We start from the raw sequence: 24,512 nt of genomic DNA on the forward strand, positions 1-24,512 counted from the left end.
AGCTTTATGGGAGAATGGCAAAAAGAATTAATGGTGGTCCATGGTGGTGGCAGCAGCCATTTAACTCATTACATTTAAATTTACATTTAAGGCATTTAGCAGACGCTCTTATCCAGAGCGACTTACAAAAGTGCTTTGCTATTTACTCAAGAATAACCTCAGCTAGTTTGAATAGGCTTAAAATTTAAAGATACCTCTAAGCTTAAACATTACTAAACACAAGTCAGTAAGGAGATCATAGTACTTTACTATTCGCTCAAGTATTCTCGGAAGAGGTGGGTCTTCAGTCAGTTCTGCTGTTTGGACACCCAGGGGAAGTTCGTTCCACCACTTTGGTGCCAGGACAGAAAAAGCCTGGATGTTTGTCCTTCAGAGGAGCCATGAGTATCTTGCCTCTCCTCTGTGTGAACTGCCTGCTTCCTTCCATTCCTTCCATTTCTTAATGATAGACTTAACTAAACTTTAGGGGGATGTGTTGCATTAGGTCAGTCCCTTTAAATGATCTGAACATTTATCTGTAATTAACATTACCATGTCTGTTTTCACTCTTTGACGTTAAATGAATTTGTCAAAACAGTCAAACTATATTGACATTGATTGCATTTATAAAATCTATAAAACATCCAAGCGGTGAGAACTGTTTACAGGCACTGTAATGAATACTGTTTGATGAACCACTGCCTTTTTTTAAAGTGTGATAAAATGCTGTGGTCTTAAAAGTTTTATGCTTTTTCCGTGTTCAATCCTAACCCTTTGGACATGCCCTTCATCTGTGAGCTTAAAATGATTACTTTGCAATTCTGCAATGAAATCATTGACTCATGTATAAAGTAAACGTCAGTTGAATATTTCTCCTGAACAACATTCTTAACTAGATAAATGCAGATGATCTGACCCTACCCTCAGTACCTACCTCAACCGCAATGCATTACACACTACAAATTATAATAAACCCATAATAAAAATGATAAAAAACATTACATAATTAGTCTCAGAAGACTCAGCAGACCAAAGCCAAAGCAATAGCCATCTTATAAGGCTGGAGGAAGTCCTACAGATAAAACAGGAAATGGCCACGCTAATTAGCAAATGAGTTTTCCCCCCATGCTCCAGCATGTCTGGCTCGACCACTCCTCCGCTCTGAGTCCTAAGATACAGTGGACAAGTCATTAAACTCTGGGATCAAAGAGCAGGGTGGGATCCACATGGATATTTTTGAGCACATCTTTGCAACATGCTTTTCGTAATAATCCTGAGCGCTCAGTGTAGCCCTGACCCCGGCCCTGTGCATCAGCCACACCGAAATACCTTCACACATCTGCTATCTTTAAGTTTGATCTTTTTGTCAAGAATTGTGTTGTACATAGTACATACCTATTGATTTTTACCTCCCTGTGACACAAACTAAAGGATCTACAAATTGTTAGATGTTTTAGATGGTCCCAAGAGGGCAAAAAGTACAGCATTAAATATGTTGTAATTTTAATGGATTGAAAAGACAACAGAGGAATGTTGTTTTTAAGCTATTTATGCATTTTAGTCACCTCATTTCCTTTAATAATGTGATGAAGTGATGAAAATGCATAACTAACTGCATAACCACATTTTTTTCAGTCCATTAGGATTGAAGTACTTCTGATTTCTGTGTTTTCTTTGACCTCCTGACCTGCTGCTTTTTGTCAGAAACCCAAATCGTAGTCAGTAAATCCAGCAGTAAATCAGCACCAGTCTGCTGTTAAACAAACATGCCATAATCTCCATCACCGCAAGGTCACAGTAAGAGATTCTTCAGGAATCCTGCAGCCAGATACTCTCTCACTCACACGCACATGCCTGGAGAAACCTGCACAGTGTATACAAGACTAAAGACGCATCCAAATGGTTAAACATGAGAAGAACACTTCCAGAGAAGCAAAAAATCGGTGTTTGTCTTAGAAGCATACAGTGTGGATGTGGGAGTAATGTTACTGTATCCAGTTCATTTCATTCTTTATTATAAACAGTGTACAGAAAGAATAACCAACAACAATCAGTCCTCCCATAATGTTCCCGTCAGAACAAAAAGAAAAGCAGTTCATTTTGTTCCTTTTTTCACAGCCTGTAAAATATCTGCCAAGCACACTGTCAACACAAAATACACGCATCCAGAAATACATGCAGTTTCAATTCTTAACATTATTTTTGCTTAGTCTTTCTCTATGTTTAATCCGAATGCCTAGAGATATATCAGAGGTAATGTCGATGTTCTTACACTCTCTCGCTCTCCCTTATCACTTAGCAGGACTGGCAGTTAGACCCGTTTACACCTGGCCACTTCATGCATCATATAGGCATGACAGCTTAAAGAACCATTGGGATGCTGAAATGGCTGCTTCAGATTTATGGGGAAACTTTTGTAGATGGTTTCACTATTATTATTATTTATTGAGATTGAGAAGAATTGTTTCATAGTACAGCAAAATACCTCAAAATGGCTTGAAGTCCTGACTGGGAATTATAAAGCCCCTTAAGTAATTCTAAAGTACCAACTGCAGTGGAGCACATAAATAAAATTTGATCATCATGTTAAGTGAGGCAAGAATGATCAGAGGCTAACATGCAAGTCAAGGCATTTGTATTGCACATTCCGTACAAAGAAGTCATTCAATATATTAAAAGAGCAAAAAGGACTGGTTAATGTTGGGACTGTTGGAAAAGTTACATTTCTGTATAAGACTGCAGGCTGTTCTTTGGTTGTCCATAAAAAAAAATACAGTATTGTTTTTTAGTTTCAAAATTTCAGCAGCTATGAATATAGTCTGTTATAGGATCTCTTAAGGAGTGTTTCTAAAAAGGCACAGAGATGGTGGTGGTGAAACACAACTACGTCATTGTCGATGCTCCATCATCTGATAGTATAAGTACTTTTTTTAACTTGCCGCACTGCTTTTAAGATGCTGTATTGCATTGTGTGTGTAATGTATGGAACCCGGCACAAAATAAACAAGAAAATAACATGTGATTGTTCTTGATTACGGACATCTAACGCACTGATTGCAGGTCTGCGTGAGTTTTCCTCCTGGCCTCTTATCAGCATGCACAACTTTTTCCCTGCAGCCACTTACTACAGGAAAGGCGGGGAGGGGGTTATAGGGAGGGGGGACTACCAGGGTGAACAGCAGCAGCTGAAATCCTAAAGGTCTGCAGGACATGACAGATTATCTTTAGAGTTCACTCCTATCCTCACCGGGCCCCATGGAAAATGCGTGCACACTGTTATTCTGTCCAGATCTTTCAGTCTGCCTTGAACAGGTAAAGTGTCCAGAGCTTCAAAAGCAGCTCTGAAATGAAAATATGGACAGGTCATGAGGGTGAAATTCCCAACTCCCAACTTTTTCAAATGTAGATGCCCGTTGATGGCACTTTAGACTTGTTAACAAATGGAAGTGCTTTAAATCTACACAAACCATCATCATATTGTTTGTGTTTTAATGTGTGTCTGTGCTGTAACCATTTTTTTAATGGTTATACGCAGAGTCTCCAAGACAGGGCTGAAAGTTTGTTCAGTGATTCCAGACATTTGAGAATCAACATACAAACATACCAAAAACTTGACAAAATACAAACAGATCATTACAAATGGATCCTTATATGAATGCCTTATTGTTGCAGGTATATGAAAAAAAATGCACTGAATTTAAAAACATAATTTGTTGTTTACATTAGAGTATTTAAATCTGTGTAACTTGTGTATAAGTGTTAATAGGAAAACTGATAAAACCAAAATTTCGAATGACTGGGCTCTGAACAGTCCTCATCAAACTGGGGTCCAGAAGTAGGTCCCTGGCTAACCCTTTTACACCTGTCTATTTGTAGCTTAACGACTGTAACCAGGAGTGGCCAGGGGTAAAATTTGTGCTGGAATGGTCTCATTAGTCAGAGAGAAAAAGAGAAAAGTCTCCTGGTCTATTTGAGATTTCTGAGAGTTCTTTGAGTAACAGTACAAGTATTCAATTTCAGTAATACTTGAGTAAAGTACAAATTTACCAATAAAAAGTGCAATTACTTACGTATTTTTCACCCATGAACACAACTATCTTTCACAGGACGAGGGAAAGCACTGTGATAATGGTCCCCAGAACTGGGATTAAGAACTCCTGGATGATTGCACTGGTTATGCATAGGTTTGTACTTACATTTTACTTAATACTTCCTTGTGACAACCGAATAAGAATGCACTGCTTTATAAAGGTTCATAAATGTTCCTGGCCAACTGACACAACCGGAGCATCAATCTAAAAGTGTTTTATTAACTAAGTAATCTCACACATTAAAGTAACGTTAGCAATTAACAAAGCCAGGTCAAGTTTTTGTCCTCTTTGTGCTCTCTCTGTGCTTTCTGGTGGTTCATTCAGCACTCCTTGCTTAGCTGGTGCATATAAACTGAAGAACTGACACTGGATGAAATGGTAGACTCAGAGGCCTTGGTTTTTGAAATTTGGAAGAGGTGTTTTTTGTGCTAAACAGCTGGGAGATGTCCATGATGGATGAAAGGGGAGTATGTGAGCAGGCCAATGTGGATGTCCTTACAGTGTCACTTCAAAGCCCTGAGCATATGAAGAAACACTGCTGGTCTGAACATGAGAAACTGACACTTGAGCAAACTGTATTTTCAGTATGAGTGGCTAAAGTGACTACAGGCAAAGATTTACTGATTAAGTATGTTGACCTTTCTGTTCTTAAGTGTTACCAGTGGTTTTTGTCTTAAAGTAAACCCTCTATATTTACATTCATGAAGGCGTATCTTAGTTGTAGACTTTGACAATGAGACACCTACCTTCTCAAGAGTGTTGTTGACTAGAGGGTGTAAATTACTGTACTGATCAGATATTTGCCTCAGTGGTACTGAGCTCTGCTAACGCCTAAATAAAATAAACTTTGCCTTGTCCAAAAAATGATTGACAAAATAGAAAACCTGTCAGCTAACCACGCAGAGAAACATTAGTTAATCTTATGTTCATACTAGGTTAGTCAGCAGCTTTTTCTTCCTTCTCCTATTTATTTTCTATGATCAAATGATCAACCTCGCCCCAGTTTTCCCAAAGCGTCTGAGTTTTAAGTTCTTCTAACTATTAGTCTAGCAGAGAGAACTAGCTTAATGTTTCGTGTGATGCTCGAAATGATTGTCCTTAATGCTAAAAGCTTTCAGAAAGTGCAGCTATAGCCAGCTACTGGTTTAATTAAAAGCTTAAAGCTTTTTTTTTTTGCAGCCACTACACTCAATTCTCCACAAGTGCTGTTTTATTAGTGCCTTCTTGTTGTTTTTGTGCAATTGCTGTCTGACTTCCTATGATTCACAAATGAAACACACTGCCACACCTATGCAAAAGCAATGCAAAAGGTAGCGCACTACCTATGCTTTCAACTAGCTACCAGTACATGGCAAACTGGGGCTATACACTTGTGTTTACATGCATGGGTTGGTATGTTAGTCCATATCGGACAGTGTAGTGAGTAATCAGCTACTGCTTCTTCAAGTACTCGCCCATATCTCCTAAAAACCTCACAGGGTACAACACATCAAAAGTGACTCTTGGCATTTTCACAAGAACCAAAAACCGAACCAAGAACCAGTTTGTGTTTTTGTTATAATGTGTACAGAATTAGATCCGGTTAGTTTTGGTTTTACATTGCAATTTAGCAAAGCGCACTAACAAACTTTTTACTACTTTCCAGGACCTTTTTACAAACCACAACAAAAGTGTTTTCACAAAGAACCAAACCATGGTTCTATTTGACCCAAATTTTCATTATTTGGTCTGTACCGTTGTCAAAGTAAAAAAGTATAAAGGTCTGGACCAAAGGTAGATGTGAAATCACCCTCTATCATAGATTTGAGACAAAGAATGAAGTCTTTCTCATTTTAAAGTGGTGGTTTGGTGAATAAAGACAAATTGCCTAATTGATTTCCTGGAATGCTTGGATTTCGCAGAGGTCAGATCCAGATAGGATTTAAGGCAGGAACAATCAAATCTGGGCACTCACACAATAGTATTTAGATTTAGCACAGATATACTCTACAAAAAGCCTTTGAGGTTTTCTTCTCTTTGTTAAGCTATGTTTATTGTAGACAATCATCACAAGATTTCTTGGGAAAAAGTTCAGTAAGTTGTGGAACTTTTTTATGAGTTTTAAAGTTCATGTCAACTTTTTTTGTTTTTATTGAATCCAGTTCTTTAGTGGGTTGTTAAGCAGTTCTTGTGTTTGCAGGTATGGAGCAGGACTGTGTGACTTGTAAGATGTTTTCTCAAGCTCAAAAATACAGCATGCAGTCACATGCAAACAGTACAAAGCAATTAATAAAGCAGCAATGACGTTTCCAGTGACCCCAGAGGAGGCAGAGTTTTTGAAATTAAGCAAGAACAAAGGTGGTTGACATGGTCCCGAAGCCAAAGAGAAGATAAGCATCTTTTGTGTCATGACACACATCATATTTTCCAAATTACAAACATCCTGTGTTCCTAGCTTTTCATTAGACACCAGTTGAATGAATGGAGGATGCTGGTGTTATTTGAGGATTGAGGATCTGTTGCAAAGCTGCCTTGATGATTCTGTGCATTACAACTTCTGGGCTTTCGCGTGGAGGTGCAAAGGTTTATTGTTGTACATTTGTTGGACTCAACATGCTTCACTATGCTTTAATCAGATCCAGAATTCTTCTACCTTTATTCAGTTACATTTCCAAAATAAATTTTTCTCAGTCCAGATAATAATAATAATAATAATAATAATAATAATAATAATAATAATTGTTAACTTATTTATAACACTTTTTCCAAGAATTCCTGCCTTGTGTCCAATGACTGGGTAGGTTCTGGACCCACAGCAATGTTGACCAGAAAGAAGCAAATACGAAGATGGATGAATGGATGGATTTTCTTTAAGAGATTGAAGATCTTTATATACATCAGTAATAAAAAAGGGAAAGAAAACATGGACTTATTGCCTTGAATCTTGAGCATAAGGGTCATGCAGTAAGACTAGTAACTCTACAAAGGAATTGTTCGAGCAGAAGAAAGTTTACATTTTGAAGTGGCCAAATCAAAGTCCAAACCATAACACATTGCAAGAATTTACTGCTACAACAAGTTCATTAATAAAGGCAAGCTGTCCTGCTCCCATGACGGCAAACCATGTTACTACTATCCCCATGCCTCTCAGTTGGGATGAGGTTTCTGCATTGGTTTTCACCTTTTTGGATTCAACTGTCCTTCCAATATTCTTTCAATTGGCATTTGGTTTATCCATGTGCTCTTGAGCACACGTCAAATGGGCAGCAGTGTTCAGAAGACCAGCTTTAATAACTCTGTTTTTTTTTTTTTAGAAGTTTGGCCAACAGCCTAAATGGCATTGTTCCAGCTTCAATAATAATAGTGGCAAACATACAATAGTTCCACTTAGTAGTTTAAACACATTAATTAATAGTGCATGTAAACAGGAGTATTGGATTTAAGTATGTTGTTGCTAGGAGATATATAATAAACATAAGGGCCCAAATTACTGACCATAAACAATCACCCATTCAAATAAGCTTTAATGGAGCAGCAATTGGCTGCAATATACATAGAAAATAATAATAAACACAGGCAAGAATGAGTAGAAAAAGAGTTGATGCATGTGGACATGAGTGAAAGTCAGTGAACAATAGTGAAGCATTGCAAAAACAAGCTTATACACACATGCATGGTATTTACACTCAGCGAGGAATGTATTAGGAAGACCTGAACATGAAGTCATTCAATATCTAACCAGCCAATCATGTGGCAGCAATGCAGTGCATAGAAATGGACCAGTGGCTTTAGTTAATGTTCACATCAGCCATCAGAATAAGGAAAATGTGATATCAGTGATTCTGAGTGTGGTATGACTGTCGGTGTCAGACTGGCTGGTTTGAGTATTTTTAGAACTGCTGAGATTTTCAGAACAACTGAGTCTAGAGTTGACTCAGAATGGGGTAATAAAGAATAAACAGCCAGTGACCATCAGACCATAGATAGATAGATAGATAGATAGATAGATAGATAGATAGATAGATAGAGAGAGAGCTGTAGATAGATAGATAGATAGATAGATAGATAGATAGACAGATAGATAGATAGATAGATAGATAGATAGAGAGCTGTAGATAGATAGATAGATAGATAGATAGATAGATAGATAGATAGATAGATAGATAGATAGATAGATAGGGAGAGAGCTTTTTTCATGTTTGAGTGTTTTTTCATTAATGAGATAATTATGAAGTGAACTAAATGTAACGGTATTTCCAGTCATTATGATGTTTCAAAGATTTCATACACTGCCAGAGAGCTGTGAAAAATGTAGAAATATTAGCTGTGTCCAGAATGACTAACGTACCTGGAACCTGTATGACACTGAGAACTTATGGGATTAAGTTCTAATAAAATTTCAGTTTAAATGCTTGGTGATTAAACCTGGGGGCAGATAAATGCATCTTGGGGTGCCAAAAATGGCATTTCTTGTTTTGCTTCTTGTATATATCAGTGTACACAGGAGGGCAGCGTGACCTCCATGAGTAAAGAGGCAGTAAGGGGAGTGGCTGGGGGCTTTGCCTCTCTCTCTTATCATTGGTCATCCTTAAACCTGCGGCCAAGTTAAAACCACACCTCAGCCTTTGCCCCGATCACAGCAGGAGCAGGGCAGATAGTGAGGAAGTGTGAGAGAACAGCTCAGTGTCTCAACATGCCGGCGTACTCTACCAATATGAGGCTAAAGTTTCCCATCTTGGCCTTGATACTGGAGATTGTCACCATTCTCCTGTACACAGTTTTTGTGGTGTATGATGATGGTAAATCTTCAGGTCACCATAGCAAAGATAACAGCAGTAAACCTCATCATGAGGACAGCAACCCTGTGGCCCTGTACCCCAGTAAGTACCTACTGTTACAGTTCTGCTTTCGATAGACAATAGCAGCATTGCATTGTGATCATGCTGCTGTAAGTGTTGATGACCTAGTTTTGCATGGTTGTGTGGTAAATGTATGGATTTTCACCCGTCTATCATATGGCCTCTTTAATAAACCAATGGTTTTAAGGACAATCATAGAATGTCTTATGGATACACAATGTTACTACTCAGTAAAATCAAACAACATTTAATGCTCATTTTTTACTCAACTGCCAAGTATTGCATTTAAGGAATTTAATTGGAATTACGTAAATATTGCATTGCATGTATTAAGTAAAAGAATTGTATGTGAAAGAAGCACCCTTGTTCAAATAGAAATAGAAATAAACTTAAATATTGCTTTTGTTTAACATTTTAGATATAATTCACTCATTTACATGATGGGAAATGGGAAAATTTGACCCAATATGTTCAATTGAGTAAACAAGCAAGTAATTGTGTATTAAATGTGCATAAGAATGTGACATTTATACACTTAGAACATCAACAACCAGTGGTGTGCAAACCTTTGAACATACAGTACTGTGCAGTACAGTGCAGTGTGCAAAAATGAGTGTTTAACTGTAAAACTCACTAAAAATCACTTTTGTGTTATTGCAAATGTGGGTAAAGTTGCAGTAAGAAAATGTTTTATTATTAATAATATCTAATCTAGCATCTCCCTATCAGAGAACATTGAACACTGTAGTGGACAGTTGACTGTTTCACACCTGTAATTATTAAATTATTACCTTTTCTTAGAAAGCCTATGTAGAATATATGGTTCTCAAAAAATTGTGCACTCCTATTCAAATGACGTGTTGTGGATAATAACATGAAATTTACCATAATCGTACATGCCACCAGTAAATAATCAATGTGCAGAAGTGTGTTCTCTGTGGAAGACATGTAAACAACAACATATGCCATCTGACCAGGGGTGCACAGATGTTTGCACAAGAATGTCAAATATTTGGGTTCACCTTGCTTTCTTTTGTTTATTTACATTAATATTTACTAATTCTTACTTTTCAGTGAAAATCTTTTGGGTGTGTTGATCTTCAACGCTCAGCTTCATGTTCATCAAAGTATCTTCCTTAGTAATGGCACAGATTAAAACTTAATGACTGGCTCAGAGGTGGTTTAACATTTTAAAAGGTTTGAGTACTGATAAGTGCAGACTTCACAACAAAAGGAGAAATATGTAGACTTTGACTTTAATCCTAAAATAGAGCTTTAAACAGACTTTCAGATGAAACATCTCAACAGCTTTCTTTTTATTACACTAAGTTGTTGAAAACTAGCAAAGCTAGAATTTCCTAAAGCTTCCTTTGGCAGCGTGTTTGATATCCTGTTGTAAATGTTACAGTTGCCTTTTTTTTTTATCTCCATCCTGCACTGATGGCGCTTGTTTGGACAGCAGCCCGCTTCAGGGTGGGGAGCATCTGAGCATGCGAGATTAGCTTTCAAGTTGCACACAAAGTCAGAATATTGAGGTTTTCACAACTGGAACACAAATTTCTGCATGAAGAACAGAGTCATGTACCGTGTCATGCAAACATTCTGGCACCCCTGATCAAAATTTCTACAGTGAATAGCTAAGCAAGTAAAGTATGACCTGATTTACAAAGCATAAACAGACATAAAGTTAAACATGGTGTTTTTGTTGAATATTTTAAATAAGATAGCTTCCATATATTTATCTTTTAAAACCATTGTCCATTGTGGATTTTGAGGTGTGTTTAGGATCATTATCCTGCTGTAAAAGCCAACCTCTTTTCATCTTCAGCCTATTTGCAGATGGTGTGATGTTTGCTTCCTGAATTGTGCTGGTATGTAGTTGGCACAAGCCCAAAGCATGATCGATCCAAGAGTTGAAGACGTGTTCTTTTAATGAACATCTGCACCTTTTTCTCTCCTTCTATTTTCTGTCCACAGGACAGTCTTTAGGTGTTCCTTTGAAAACTTCTTTTACTGATCTTTGTGTTGAGGATACAGGAAATGTGTTCTTATAATTACTTCTCTATGAAGATCGAACTGGGTAGATGTCTCTGCATAGTAGAATAGTGCACCACCACTCCAGAGTCTGGTAAATCTTCCTTAAGATTTTGATTGGTCTTTCTAGCAGCACAAGCAGTTCTCTCAGAAAGTTCCTGACTTCAGTGTCACCATTCCTTTTTTCATTGGACTCAAATACATTTTAAACTAAGGGGCCAGCTACCTGAAAACACGTTGTTATTAACATTAATATTTTAATATTCTGGCCATGGCTGCTGACTGTTGAGGATTCATAGTATATACAAAACAAATTTGAAAGCTTTCCCAACAATTATTGTGAACAAGCCATAGCCCTAACAGGTGAATTAGTGTTTGAGACCTTGGCTCAGAGATCAAATTGCATGGGGTGTAAAAACTTTTGCTTGGGGGTTTTTTCCTTGTTTACTCTAAATTTTCCTCAAAGATCACTAATCTTGTATAAAATGCTGAAAAGAATGTTTGTTCTTTAATTTTATACATTTTATAGAGCAGTTTATCCACAATTTACTGAACTATTCACACTAACAGAAAATTTGACCAGAGGTGTCAAAACATTTATATATTTTTTATTTATTTTAATAAAAATGTGTCATGAAAAGCAGCTACTTCTCATTAAACATGTACAAATATACCTTTGCCTTATAAAAATATTACTTTTTGCTTTGAATGAACGTGGTGACCTGTTTGCATAAACAATTTCCTAAAAAGGGAAAAGATGATAAGCAGAGATGAAAGAGAAGGCCATGGTGGGGAGTGGGTCCCAGATGTTGGATTGCTGTGGGAAAATTGTAGTGGTCAGTCTCTCTGAATTGGGGTTGTACGCAGCTTTTCAGAGTTTAATGATTAGGCCTTCAAAGAAGGAAAAAGGGGGTGAGGAATGCAGTTTTCAAAAAGCTCACAAGCATTAGCTTTGTCATCAAGTGCCAAATTAGTGCTGATAGAAAGTAATTGAGTCACTCTGTAGACCAGGAGCAAAAAAAACCCCTCCTTCCATTTTGCAACAAATGAAGCGCATAGAGGTGTTTATCTGGAGTTGTTTTACACATGAATGGAAGCTTAAAAAAAACATGTACAGTTCAAAAAGGGATTGCTGGTTTGTGATAAGCGAAAGTTTAGACTGTAGGGATGAAAGACGGAGCTAAAGGCCTGATATACATAAAACACACCTGTAGTGTACGTCTGATCTGCTTCATGGGTTATTAAATGGCTCTAAGAATGGTCTTGGACAGCACTATTCCAGACTGCATATGTTCACATACTACACAGCCTGTTCCCCTGGCCTTTCAGCAATGCTCTGGAATTCTGAAATATTGGATCAATGGATCAATAAACAGATCAAATGGAAGGCACCTGAAGCTGACTAGCCAGCATTTTAGCTAGTGCACAGATAACAACAGATCAATTTTTCCTGTTCAGAAGTCCAAAGTCACCCCTGCTAATGTGAAAGAAATTCATTTTGGTTTGTATTGTTATTATTTAGTTTAATACTTTGTCATTTACTTAACATTTAAAAACTATAACAGTTACTGTGTTTAAAGTGGGTTTTATACATTTTATTACAACATATGTTAAAACATTTCTGGTATAAGCTTGTTAATTTCTGCTGTTTTGCTAGTTTGCAATCTAAGCCAGTCAAAGCAATTATTCAAGTTTTTATAAGTTTATGGAAACATAGGAATGATTCCTCAGGTAGCTTATGTGACTAGGACTGTAGCTAACCTGGAAAGCCCTGGAAAGAGGTTTCTTCGACTCTAATAATATTAGACCCCTTTTGATGGCCCTTATTTCTAAAGACCCTTTCTCAGAAACGTTTTACCATTGCCTTTACTAAAAAACACTCTGACATTTTGAGAGTGAACAATGAGTCTGACATCTACAACCACAAAAGGTTTCCAACATTGGAACTGATCACTTTTCTGCATTGTTCCATCCAGTGCCCAGACTGAGTAGTTAACAATGTGTGGAAGGGTCTTCAGGGTGGTGCTGCCCTAAAACTGTATTTCTCCTCGCATGACTTGTATTTATGATAAGGATGGAATTTCAGCATTTTTAATCTCAAAGCAATTGTTTTGAAGTGGTGTTTTTCCTGTTTAGTCTGAGCCTCTATCTCAGCATAATTGTCTCTGAGCAGTTCGCATAGAGATGCTGTTCCAGACGAGGGTCATGAAAAGGATGAGTACAGTAACAATGAAAACACTGTTTTAACATTTAAAAACTAAATGTTGTTGTTTTGGCTTGTAATCTCAGGTGTTACATTCTGGTTGGTTGGACATAGTGTTATTATTATTATTATTATTAATATTATTATTATTATTAATATTATTATTATTATTATTATTAATTATTATTTATTATTAATTATTATTCCACATGGTTTAAGGAGAATGTGAAGATTTACATGTGTATTTAGCACCATGCTAATCAATGAGGTACATTTGCCTCAAAACTAAAATTTGTCTCATTGCTACTAAATGCCTTCATTTCTAGCCTTCTGAGTGCTGAACCTGATAGGGACGTGAGGATGATTGTTGTGAGCAGTTGTGATAAGTTTACCAGATGTGAAGTCTGGAGCGGAAATGCTATGATCTACAGAACTGGCTTCCTCCAATTGAGAGATACATTTTTCATTAACAAGTGTAAGGGTTGGGGAAGCTTTCTGAGGATGTTGGGAGTGTGCCTCACTCAAATCCGCACTGCATTGTCTAAAGTCTCTGGCAAAGCAATCAGTTCTGATCTTCAGCACCATGATGGAGTTTATGTCCTGTGAGTTAATGTGGATCTTCCACCACTTCACCCCTCCTACACAAGTAAAGGCATCTCCTTAAACAAGCTTTAAAGTTCCAACTTTATCTAATTAGTCCTACATTGAAGTAAATCAGGTGAGCTGCTGGTGAAACTGAACAAATGCATACAATGTCCAGTATTTGATTTAGCAAATGCTAGTGGCTGGCAGAGGTCATTAACCATAACTGATCACAAACAAGGTGCTCCTTTAGCATGAATGGGGTCATATGAAGTGAAAAGGACAGTGAGGTGAAGCTCACGTCATGCAGGCTTCCATGAGCTTTTGAGCTATTGAGAATTGAGTAGCTGCAATGTGTCTAAATTAGTAAATATCCATCCCTCAGTTACCAATCTCAGAGAAAGATCCTGATGAAAGCTTCTCTTTGTGTGCTTTAAGTGTTTCAGGATGTCCACGTGATGATCTTCATTGGCTTTGGTTTCCTCATGACCTTCTTGAAAAGATATGGTTTCAGCAGTGTGGGCATTAACCTGCTGCTGGCTGCCTTCGGCCTGCAGTGGGGTTTATTCCTGCAGAACATCTGGCACTTGGAAGATGGGAAGATCAAAGTTTCTGTTGACAAGTAAATGCATCTTTTACCTACCTACTTACCTATTTATCTGGCTACCAACTTCCTTACCTACCATGTTACCAAATTTGGCAACTTTGCCAAATTTGACAACTTTCCTGGAGTGAAATTCAGGTTGACCCACATACAGATGGGCTGACCATGGGGTGCTCTCCTTAAACCCATCAGAAGGCCAACATTGCATATCTATCTATCTATCTATCTATCTATCTATCTATCTATCTATCTATCTATCTGTTTTTATTATTTGTTTGTCTGCCAGTCCAAATAGATCTACCTGTATATCGAACCATTTAAGAAGACTTTGCTAAAGAACCCTTTACAGTACCTGACAGCATCTATTAATTCAGTATCTGACAGCATCTATTAATTCAGTATCTGACAGTATCTATTAATTCCCAACCAACCAGTGATGATGCGTCGTTAAAGCTGACGATGTGGAAGTGAAAGCTAACTGAAGTTCAAACTGAACCGACTCTAATGTTGCTTCTTTCACCTTTACCTGAGCTCCTATCTTTACAGAATGATCAATGCAGACTTCAGCACAGCCACGGTGCTGATCTCGTTTGGTGCCGTTCTGGGAAAGACCAGTCCTGTGCAACTGCTCATCATGACTCTGCTGGAGATCACCACCTTCTGTGTCAATGAGCACTTGGTTGTTGGAATGCTGGGGGTGTGTACTGTGGATTCATTCATTCATCCATTCAGTCACTGAGTTACTGGAACAATGTTTAAACACTGGACCTGTGTGTAAAACTTAGCTCCTGTGTCTCCTGTGTGAATAGGTTGGGATGGCAATGTTTCCTTTTCCGATACCAATATATTGGAATCCCACATGTCTCCATTGATTTTGATTGGATATCTCTGCTTAAAAAATAAACAAATATATTTAAGATAAGCATGGCTAAAATACTCAAACATCTCCCATATAACATGCCCATGTGGGGCCTGTATGGTGAGCGTTGGCCATGGGTTCCATGTTGGCCCAACGTAAAGATGCCCACCAGGGTCCCAACTGGAATGAGGTGGGACTTGGAGGGGTTAAACATGGGCCCCATCTGGGTTGTACTCTGCACATGAGGACTAGGTGGGACCCATGTGAAATAAGGTGGACTGTAATGACATGGCCCATTTGGGAAGCTCAGCTGGGTCCCAGTAACTGCACATCTACAAACCCCCTATAGCCCATGCTCCACCCATGAGCATATTGGCCTATCCATTATTGAATGGACCTCACTTTTGGTTTGATGGTTTGAGGTTATGCTAAAGGAGGTTGTCCACCTTCATTATTATTCCATCCACTTTGTGCAATTTACCAGTTTAAAAACAGCAACAGAATAAGTTGCTACCACCATCATGCTAAACAGTTAAAGAGTTGTGTGTTGGTGTTAAATATTTTTGACGTTAAAATAGAAAAAAAAAACTCAACAGCTCAAAGAAATCATTGATATGTGAATATTCCGATGGTATTTAAGTTCATGTATGTTGAATTCAGTTAGCACTGTTATTAAATATTTTGATTAAAATGCAGAAAAACTAGTTGCAAAACTATGTGGTAATATAAATATGTAAATGTAGAAATATTTCTCTGTATACAGGCTTCTGATATTGGTGCCTCCATGACCATCCACGCATTTGGAGCATACTTTGGGCTTGCAGTGGCACGCATTCTTTACCGCCCTGGTCTGCGAAACGGCCACGACAACGATGGATCGGTCTACCACTCTGATCTGTTTGCAATGATTGGTATGTCTATGACCTCTACAAAGCATTACATAGTTACATAATGACAATCACTGCTTAGGTCAGTTTTTCACTTTTTAGGCAAAATGTGAATCTGGCAGTTTTAATTGAGGCAAACTGTTATGATAAATAAGCCAACAGAAGAGAACCCAATGCATGTGTGAGCAGTAGATTTCACAAGATGGTGCACCAGACAACGAATAACAATAACCAGTAACCATAAGGGCACCAAACAGTAGAAGTGGCTGGCAGTATGGAGTGAAGTTTAGGTTTCAGGAATAAATAGCAAAAAATGCTACAAACATGGACGAGTGAGTACAGTTCAGTTCAGTTTTATTCCCCCAGTCTGTTCATTTCAGTAAATAAATTGTAAAACTGTGCAAAATAATCTAATATTTTAATTTGTTTTCTGTGAAGTCTCCCTTACTAGGATGCACAACCTGTCATTTAAAAAAAGTCCCTAAAGGTTTGCATAGAACAATGAAATGGAATAAATAAAATAAACCAGGGTGTAGTATAATATGTACAAGTGCATGAATTGTGATATTTATTGTGTACATTATTTCCTCATTCTGACCTTGTTTATTGTGTGCCTGTAGGTACCGTGTACCTGTGGATGTTTTGGCCTAGCTTTAACTCTGCTATCGCTGGACCTGGTGCTCCACAGCTCAGGGCCATCATTAACACCTACTTCTCTCTGGCTGCATGCACACTGGCAGCCTATGCAATCTCCAGCCTGGTGGAAGGGAAAGGAAAATTGGACATGGTAAGATGAAAGAATGAAGGCCTCTGCACGTTTTTAAATAAAAGTGCAGGTGTTCCATTGTAATATTTAGCCTTTCACATGATTACAGAATACTTTTTATACTTAATAACTACTAAGAGCTGAAACACTGTATTACAGGTGCACATCCAGAATGCAACGCTGGCCGGTGGAGTTGCTGTGGGAACATGTGCTGATATGAACATCGCTCCTTTTGGAGCTATGGTGATCGGAGTCTGCGCAGGAATTATCTCCACTCTTGGCTTCAAATTCCTCTCTGTACGCACAGTCAGCTACACACACATACACACACAGGACAAGTCTTAGGGCAAACCACTAAAACTGTTAACTGGGAAGTAAAAAAATACAGCCTGTCGATTTCAGAATCAAGATCAGAGTCTCTTTATTTGCTTGTTGAGATGTAGTAAGACATTATGACTGTTAACAAGTATTAATAGTACCAAGAGAGTAATAATAATAAAATATAGAATAAAGAATCATATAGTTTAAAAAGTACTAAAAGTAATAAACTTAGGGAGCTAAGAGAGATGTAAAAACTGTACTTGTACAGTTATGAATACTATATATCCATATGTAGCCTGAGTAGACATATAGTAGACATTCATATTCATATATCTCTCTAGAGCAAGTTACAGGTTTGGTTGCTGACTTCTCTCTAAACTCACTGTATCGATGTGTTTAGTTCCACCAGCAGCTCTCCTGATTTACTGCAATGAAGGACTGCTTAGATAAACTATGTGTTGTTTTGGAACTAGAAATACTGGTCCTACTTCAGAAATTCTAAGGCAACTTAGTCTTAAGTCCATCTTAGCTGGGACTCCCGGAATGGTGCAGCTGTTTAAGTGGGAGATCTCAGGTTTGATCAACAGTGATGCCACAGCCAATCGTGACCAGGAATCCCAGAGACGATCCCCATCACTCAGTGTGAAGCTAGACAGTGCCGGCGTCTGTTAGCTGATACAACAGAATTAGCAGTTATTGTTTTCCTCCAAGCGTGTTGATCTCAATGGCATTGTGTTTGTGGCAGTCTGGAAAGATGCGGCAGAGCTTCACGTCTCTGGGATCCCTAGTCCAAAATGATGCCCTGAGCCTTGTGGTCCTCAGCGACATACACACCTAAAGTGTGCTTGTTCTTGAGAGTGCCAGGTTTAAAAGTGTTCAAGTGGGACAGAGTAATGGAACAACTGTTGGAGTGGAACAACTGATGTAACCTTTTTATCATCATTGTTAATAAGTATTTTAGGACACTTAACTGATTAATTGTTCAAGAAATGCTTTTAACGTACACATAAATATTTTTTTTCTATGCTGTGATCCTCACACACTGCTGTAAAAAGGGAATTGTGGGTAATAGGGTACTGCTGTGGGACCCTGAGTCCACCTTATAGCGGCCCATGCCAAAGGGATTAATAGGGATGCATATAAGGTGTTCGTCAACACCCTTAGTTAGATCGAGAGGAATGGGACACCCTTTAGCCTTGTGGTCCTGCAGGACTACTGCAAGTGTGCCATTTGGGCCTGGGCTGGAGAAAGTGCCTCTACTCTCCCAGGGATGGAAGCATGTGATAGGGGGAGTTCTAGCTAGCAGGTGAAAATTGAAAATTACTACATTGGAGAGAAAGATAGCTGATCATCTGCTGTTGTAACCTGTCACTCAGTTTTTGTGCGCACTTTCGGTAGTGGGCAGTACATTCATCTTTTACTATTCTTTCCATGTGTTGTCTGTAGCCCATCCTTGCATCCAGCTTGGGAATTCAAGACACTTGTGGAGTTCATAACCTGCATGGCATGCCTGGCATTCTGGGTGGCTTGGCTGGCATTGTGGCTGCACTACTGGGAAGGAAAGAAAAGTAAGACAGTAAAGAAACACACACACACACACACACACACACATGACATTTTAGAGCTGTAAATAATCTGTTGCACCGGGCTCTTTTACTTTTTGCAAGCTTCATTGTCTCTATTCCAACTTCAAAATAAGAGTTCTGTGCACCCCATAACAGTACAATACTGTAGTGTTTTAGAGAACAATGGGATCAGACACTTTGGGGGTTTTAAAATTATGTCTTGATAGACTGGTTAATGGGTGTGCATGGTAGTTCCTCAGAGCTATACCATCGACTCACTATGTGCACTGAGATGTTTTTGTTCTACCTGATATTTAATGTGTTTACATATTGTGTTTACTCATCAGCGTGACTCCAGGCACTCAGGCTGCAGCTTTGGCCTCATCTATTGGTTTTGCCCTGGTTGGAGGAGCAATCACAGGTAAGTAGATGCATGTGTCAGTGCTTGGATGAAAGTGAGTCCATCACCCAAGTGTGGACAAAACGAGTTCTATACAAGACCACTTTACAAAATAACCCTGACTTTTGTTTGTTCCATAAGGTCTCATAATGAAGCTTCCATTCTGGGGGCAGCCACCGGATCAGAACTGCTTTGACGACTCCATCTACTGGGAGGTAAGCTGAAGATAAACCAAAGGACCATAAATGTCTTCTAAGCAAGCCTTTTAGAGATTTCTTAATGTAACACATGAGCTGAGGGAGGTTGCATTCACGGAATGATTTCATTTGGGGCTTTTTAGCACTCTTTGTCAAGGGAGGTAGGAAATTCCAAGGGATATCCAAAACACAGGAGAAACCCCTCAACTCAGGAGAAAGCACAGCTGAGCTCAGGTTTATTTGAGCTCCATAATTGGGTTCCAGATAGGCTATGTAAGGAGGTGGTGTAAAAGGGAGAAAACCAGAAAGAGCTGAGAGTCTAAACAGGGTCTTAAGTGAGCCTCCCCAGCAGGGGGAGACATTTAACAACTCCACACAATTTGAGGCAAGAGTGTGATGATTTAGACATGCCTTCAGCAAAGCTTCTGTTACTTGTTAGCTACATTAGGCCCATAGATCCAGTGTAAAACTACAAAGTGATGTTAGTACTCACATTTTTGGTACTTCACATCCATGTCTGAACTGTACCTTTAACACCATCTGACTGTGTGACCTCCAAGGTGAACATTCGTCTTAAGCAATCTGCCCCATGTGTGTTCTGCAGGTTCCTGAGGAGGAAGAGGAGGCTGGCGAGAGTCTGGCTCATGCTGATCATTCAAAGAACAAGGCCGAGCCCTAAAAACCTTTTAAAGCTGCGACACACCAACAAAACCAAAATCCATAACCAACTCAGGGTACTCAACCATCAGCACATCGCTTCACGAGCAGCTCCAGCAATCTCTAAACCAACTCTTATAAACTTATTAATGCCTTAAAGCTTTTTTATTAATTGTCCACTTTCTACTTTGTGTGGATGCTTTTAATTTAGATTATTTTTCAGCTGGGACAACCTTACAAAAACACACACTCCAAGATGGTGTAAAATATTCAAACTAAATTTAGCTACTCAGTAAACATGTCCCCACTGGCCTACAAGCTGATTATGAGCATGATGCGACCTGTCAAGGTCATCAATCTCACATAAAACCCTCATTTAGTTAGGGCAGAGTTGGAGCTGTCTGCACAAGGCCATTACTGAGTGGCCATTGAAGTGCAAAGAGGCTCCTACAGGGCCAGGGCAGGTTTGCTTGATGGATAGCTAACTTCTAACTAAACACAACAGTATCTTAAACCAACTAGCTAAACACATCTACAGCGAATATTTAGCTAAAATAACCCAACTAGCTAAACCCATCTAGATAAAACCAGCTATCTGATCCCAATTACTTAAACTCATGTAAATAAAACCAACCAGATAATCTCAACTAGATAGACCCAACTAGTTACCTAGTTCCTAAATCAATGTATCAAACCAAACTAGCTAAAAACTAGTGTCAAAGACGGTCAGTCTGCAACTTTTTTCCCAAAATAAACACACATTGAATGGACTGTCTTGTCTCAGGTTAATCTCTTTGAGTTAAAAATATATATCCTAATAATTAAGCATTAAAGCTGTAGTGCAATTCTTCAGAGGATAGTTGTAGGCTATGACGTTCGTCATTATTTCTTGCTGAAGTTCTGAGCCATAGCCTGAGGATCAGGGAAAATCTTTCCTCAGTGGTGCTTTGCACAGTTTCCACTACAGAATTGCATTATATTTTCAGACCAAATCATTTAATATGAAGAAGATATGCCTGTGAAAAGGAGATTTCACATTGTTAAAGCTAATATGCAGATAGTACAAATGTTTATAATTGTAACTGACCACATTATTCTAACATATAGAGTATTACATCCATATATATTTGAAATAGCTGTCACATTTTTATGTTTATGTTGATATTTTTAAACAGTCTACTTATATTATTTCACACTGCAGTCTAACTGACACCCCTTCAAACTTTTACTCAAAGTGTAGTCCATTAGACTTGGTGTATTCTGTTTCTGTTGACTTTTTTATCTTTGCCCTGGAGTTATGAGGCTAATGTAGCTAACATGTACTGAAAGCCTACATACACTAAGCGTGCCTTTTGAGTTATTAATTAATCTCAAAATGGCATACGCAAGTCTACTGGATATCTTAACAACTGCTGAGCTGAGTGTGATCATTTACTTAGTACTGTGCAAATTGCACATGCACTTCCCTTACTTAGCTACAATAGCCTCACATTAGCTCCCATCCAAAACTGAAAATGCAACCATGCTTTTGCTGATTACGTTTATGGTAAGGGGGGGGGGGGGGGGGTGGATTGTATGAATCTGCATTGTCTCTAAACTGTGGCTTTAAAATATGTGGACACAGTCATTCACTCTTGCTTAATTGCTTCTGGTTTGTGTGAAAGGATTTAGAGAACATCCAAAGTACAATCAAACGAAGACCAGCACCCACCAGTTAGCGAGAGAGTTGCGACTGACTTAATATGAAACATTTTGTATCTGAGTGTTTGATTGCCTGTGTGTTTGTGTTTTTATATCACATGCTCAAGCAACCAGTGCATTTAGGGAAATGTAGACCGCTTGGCAGAACCACAAGTATAAAAATGTTATGCATGTATACTGTCTTTAATAAATATGTTTTTTATACAATATCGTCTTGTCTGGATTACTGAGAAGTTTTTTTATAGGCATTCTTAAAACAGCAGCCCTTTTCTCCTCTCTGTTCTTTCTCACACGTTTTCCTTTCATAACCTTATTTAGGTGAATACAGTGCAACATGACTGCACACACAGCACAAAGCATACATGGAGTAAATCTGATCATTAATGACCTTTTGTGTCCAGACTGAAAAATGACTGTATTAGCTGCATGCTGTAAGAAGTCTCTAATATTTCCCTTGTGTTTAAGGTTACATTTACAAGATCTTCTCCAAAACGACTTACAAAAGTGCTTCACTGTTTACTCAGAGAAATACCCTTACCTAGTTTTATCAACGACGATCCTAAAGATACACTATATTGTCAAAAGTATTCACTGATCCAAATAATTTAATTCAGGTGTTCTAATCAATCCCATGATAAGACATGGAGACTGCTCCTACAAACATTTGTGAAAGAATGGATCACTCTCAGGAGCTCAATGAATTCCATCAGAGTCAGTCAGTCGCCTTCAGATTAGCTCAAGGACAGTGCAATACAGCTTCATGCTGCATCCAAGCGTATTGCAAAGAAACTATGAGAAATAATGATTTGTATCAGAGTTAATTAACTTTCAGTAGATCTTACTTCACTGCACGTTCCAAAACCTACACATTAAGACATATTGTTCCTTATGCTGAATAAGGGTTGGCAAAAAAAATATTATCATCAGTTAGGCTGCAATATTTTTTATGTGGATTTCATTAGTATTTTTAAAACTTTTTATTAACTTTAGATGAAAAACAGTATAATTGTCATGGCGTGTGAGGCCAGACCTGAAATGATGAACACTCGCAGAGATGGAGATCAAAGCAAAACGGTTTATTAACAAAACCAAACACCAAACAAAGGGACAAGAAACGTGTAACAAAAAAAAAGTGTAGAAAGGTGGGCAAAACCATGAACAGAAACAAAACGTGACAAACAAGACAGCCAACAAAACAAACCCAGGACTGGGAGGAGCAGGGAGCTGAACGAGAGTGAAACTAGGGGGAGAACTAAAGGGGAGATACAAAGCTAAGGACAGAGCTGTGCTCTGTGTACAAAAGGGGGGAGGCCGGGGAATCAGCGGCTAGCCCAAAAGGCAAGGCCAACCTAACCTGACTTTGCAGCGTACTGCCTTGAACGTGGGTCGCCTTGGAACCTGAGTCAGAAGCGAACAAACCTCACTTGCCTCTAGAGTAGGGTGAAGACCTTCTCCCGAATGTGGACCGCAATCTTGAGCTGACCTGAACATGCCGGTAACGCTTGAGGAATCTCTGAGCGTCTCAGAGATTCCAACAGAGTCGATTCATGGCAGTGAACAAAGGGGGTAACGCTTCTTAAGTGCTCCCAGTCCCAGGTGAAACACATCAGAATCAGAATCAGAATCAGAATCTCTTTATTTCACCAAGTATGTTACACATACAAGGAATTTGTCTTGGTGAGAGCAACACGTATGACAAGTAAAAAAAAAAAAAAACAGAACACAGTCTTAAACTAAAGGAAAATGACACTAAACAATAAATAGGGTAGGGGATAAATTAAAAAAGTAAAAAGTACTAAGGTAATAAAGAGCTGAAAATATATTTACAGAAAAGAACATCTGTACAGGTGTGCAAATAGTCATAGTGCAAAATAGGCAGAGTGCAAAATAGCTGTTCAGTCCGGTTTGGTACAGTTCAGTTGTTTGTTTTGAGGTTTACAGTGGGAGGTGTCCACTGTGATTGAGAAGCGCTACAGCTCTGGGGAAGAAGCTGTTAGCATGACGTGTTGTGCTGGTTTTGATGGACCGCAGTCTTCTACCCGAGGGGAGTGTCTGGAAGAGGAGGTGTCCAGGATGTGAGGGGTCAGATGTAATCTTGCCAGCCCGCTTCCTCATCCTGCTGGTGTAGATCTGCTGAAGTGATGGCAGGTTACATCCTATGATCCTCTCTGCTGCCCTGATGATGCGCTGGAGTTTGGTTCTTTCTTGTGAGGTGGAGGAACCAAACCAGATAGTTATGGAGGCTGTGATAATGGACTCGATGATCGCTGTGTAGAACTGGATCATCAGGGTCTGTGGCAGGTTTAATTTCTTGAGCTGTCTCAAGAAGAACATTCTTTGTTGAGCTTTCTTGATGATGGAGATGGTGTTTTTCTCCCATTTCAAGTCTCTGGAAATGGTGGTGCCCAGGAACTTGAGTGACTCCACCATTGATACTGCAGTGTTGTTGATGTGGAGGGGGGGAAGGGTGGGTGGATTGCGTCGGAAGTCCACCACCATCTCTACAGTCTTTTCTGTGTTTAGCAGCAGGTGGTTGTTGCTGCACCAGGACACCAGCTGCTCAATTTCCTTTCTGTAAGCAGACTCATCACCGTTGGCTATGAGGCCCACCAGAGTGGAGTCATCTGCAAATTTCAGGATCTTTACAGCTGGATCTTTGGAGACACAGTTATTAGTGTAGAGGCTGAAGAGAAGGGGTGAAAGAACACAACCCTGAGGGACTCCAGTACTGAGTGTCCGGAGGTCTGAAGTGTGCTTCCCCAGCTGCACCTGCTGTCTCCTGTCTGTCAGAAAATCCACGATCCACCGACACATGGAGTCTGGCACTG

General features: G+C 38.9%; 2 protein-coding genes across 2 annotated transcripts in view; both read left to right on the forward strand.

Annotated features, from left to right (window-relative positions):
• The window catches only part of LOC140562296 (cation channel sperm-associated protein 2-like), a 47,120-nt gene that overhangs the window by 18,802 nt on the left and 3,806 nt on the right, over nt 1–24,512 (forward strand). The window lies entirely within an intron of this gene.
• On the forward strand, nt 8,704–21,891 carry rhag (Rh associated glycoprotein). Its single transcript, XM_072687745.1, has 10 exons — nt 8,704–8,929; nt 14,166–14,349; nt 14,878–15,028; nt 15,954–16,101; nt 16,698–16,864; nt 17,003–17,140; nt 18,611–18,732; nt 19,077–19,150; nt 19,271–19,344; nt 19,931–21,891. The coding sequence occupies exons 1-10, from the start codon at nt 8,743–8,745 to the stop codon at nt 20,003–20,005; spliced, it is 1,320 nt and encodes a 439-aa protein (XP_072543846.1). The 5' UTR covers nt 8,704–8,742; the 3' UTR covers nt 20,006–21,891.

The sequence above is a fragment of the Salminus brasiliensis genome, chromosome 1 (genome assembly GCF_030463535.1).
Source record: "Salminus brasiliensis chromosome 1, fSalBra1.hap2, whole genome shotgun sequence".
Taxonomy (NCBI): Eukaryota; Metazoa; Chordata; class Actinopteri; order Characiformes; family Bryconidae; genus Salminus; species Salminus brasiliensis.

Coding starts and splice junctions, on each gene's coding strand:
- rhag (XM_072687745.1), top strand. CDS start 8,743: ATGCCGGCGTACTCTACCAATATGAGGCTAAAGTTTCCCATCTTGGCC. Junction 16,102..16,697: donor TGATCTGTTTGCAATGATTG/GTATGTCTATGA, acceptor GTGTGCCTGTAG/GTACCGTGTACCTGTGGATG. Junction 19,151..19,270: donor GGTTGGAGGAGCAATCACAG/GTAAGTAGATGC, acceptor TTGTTCCATAAG/GTCTCATAATGAAGCTTCCA.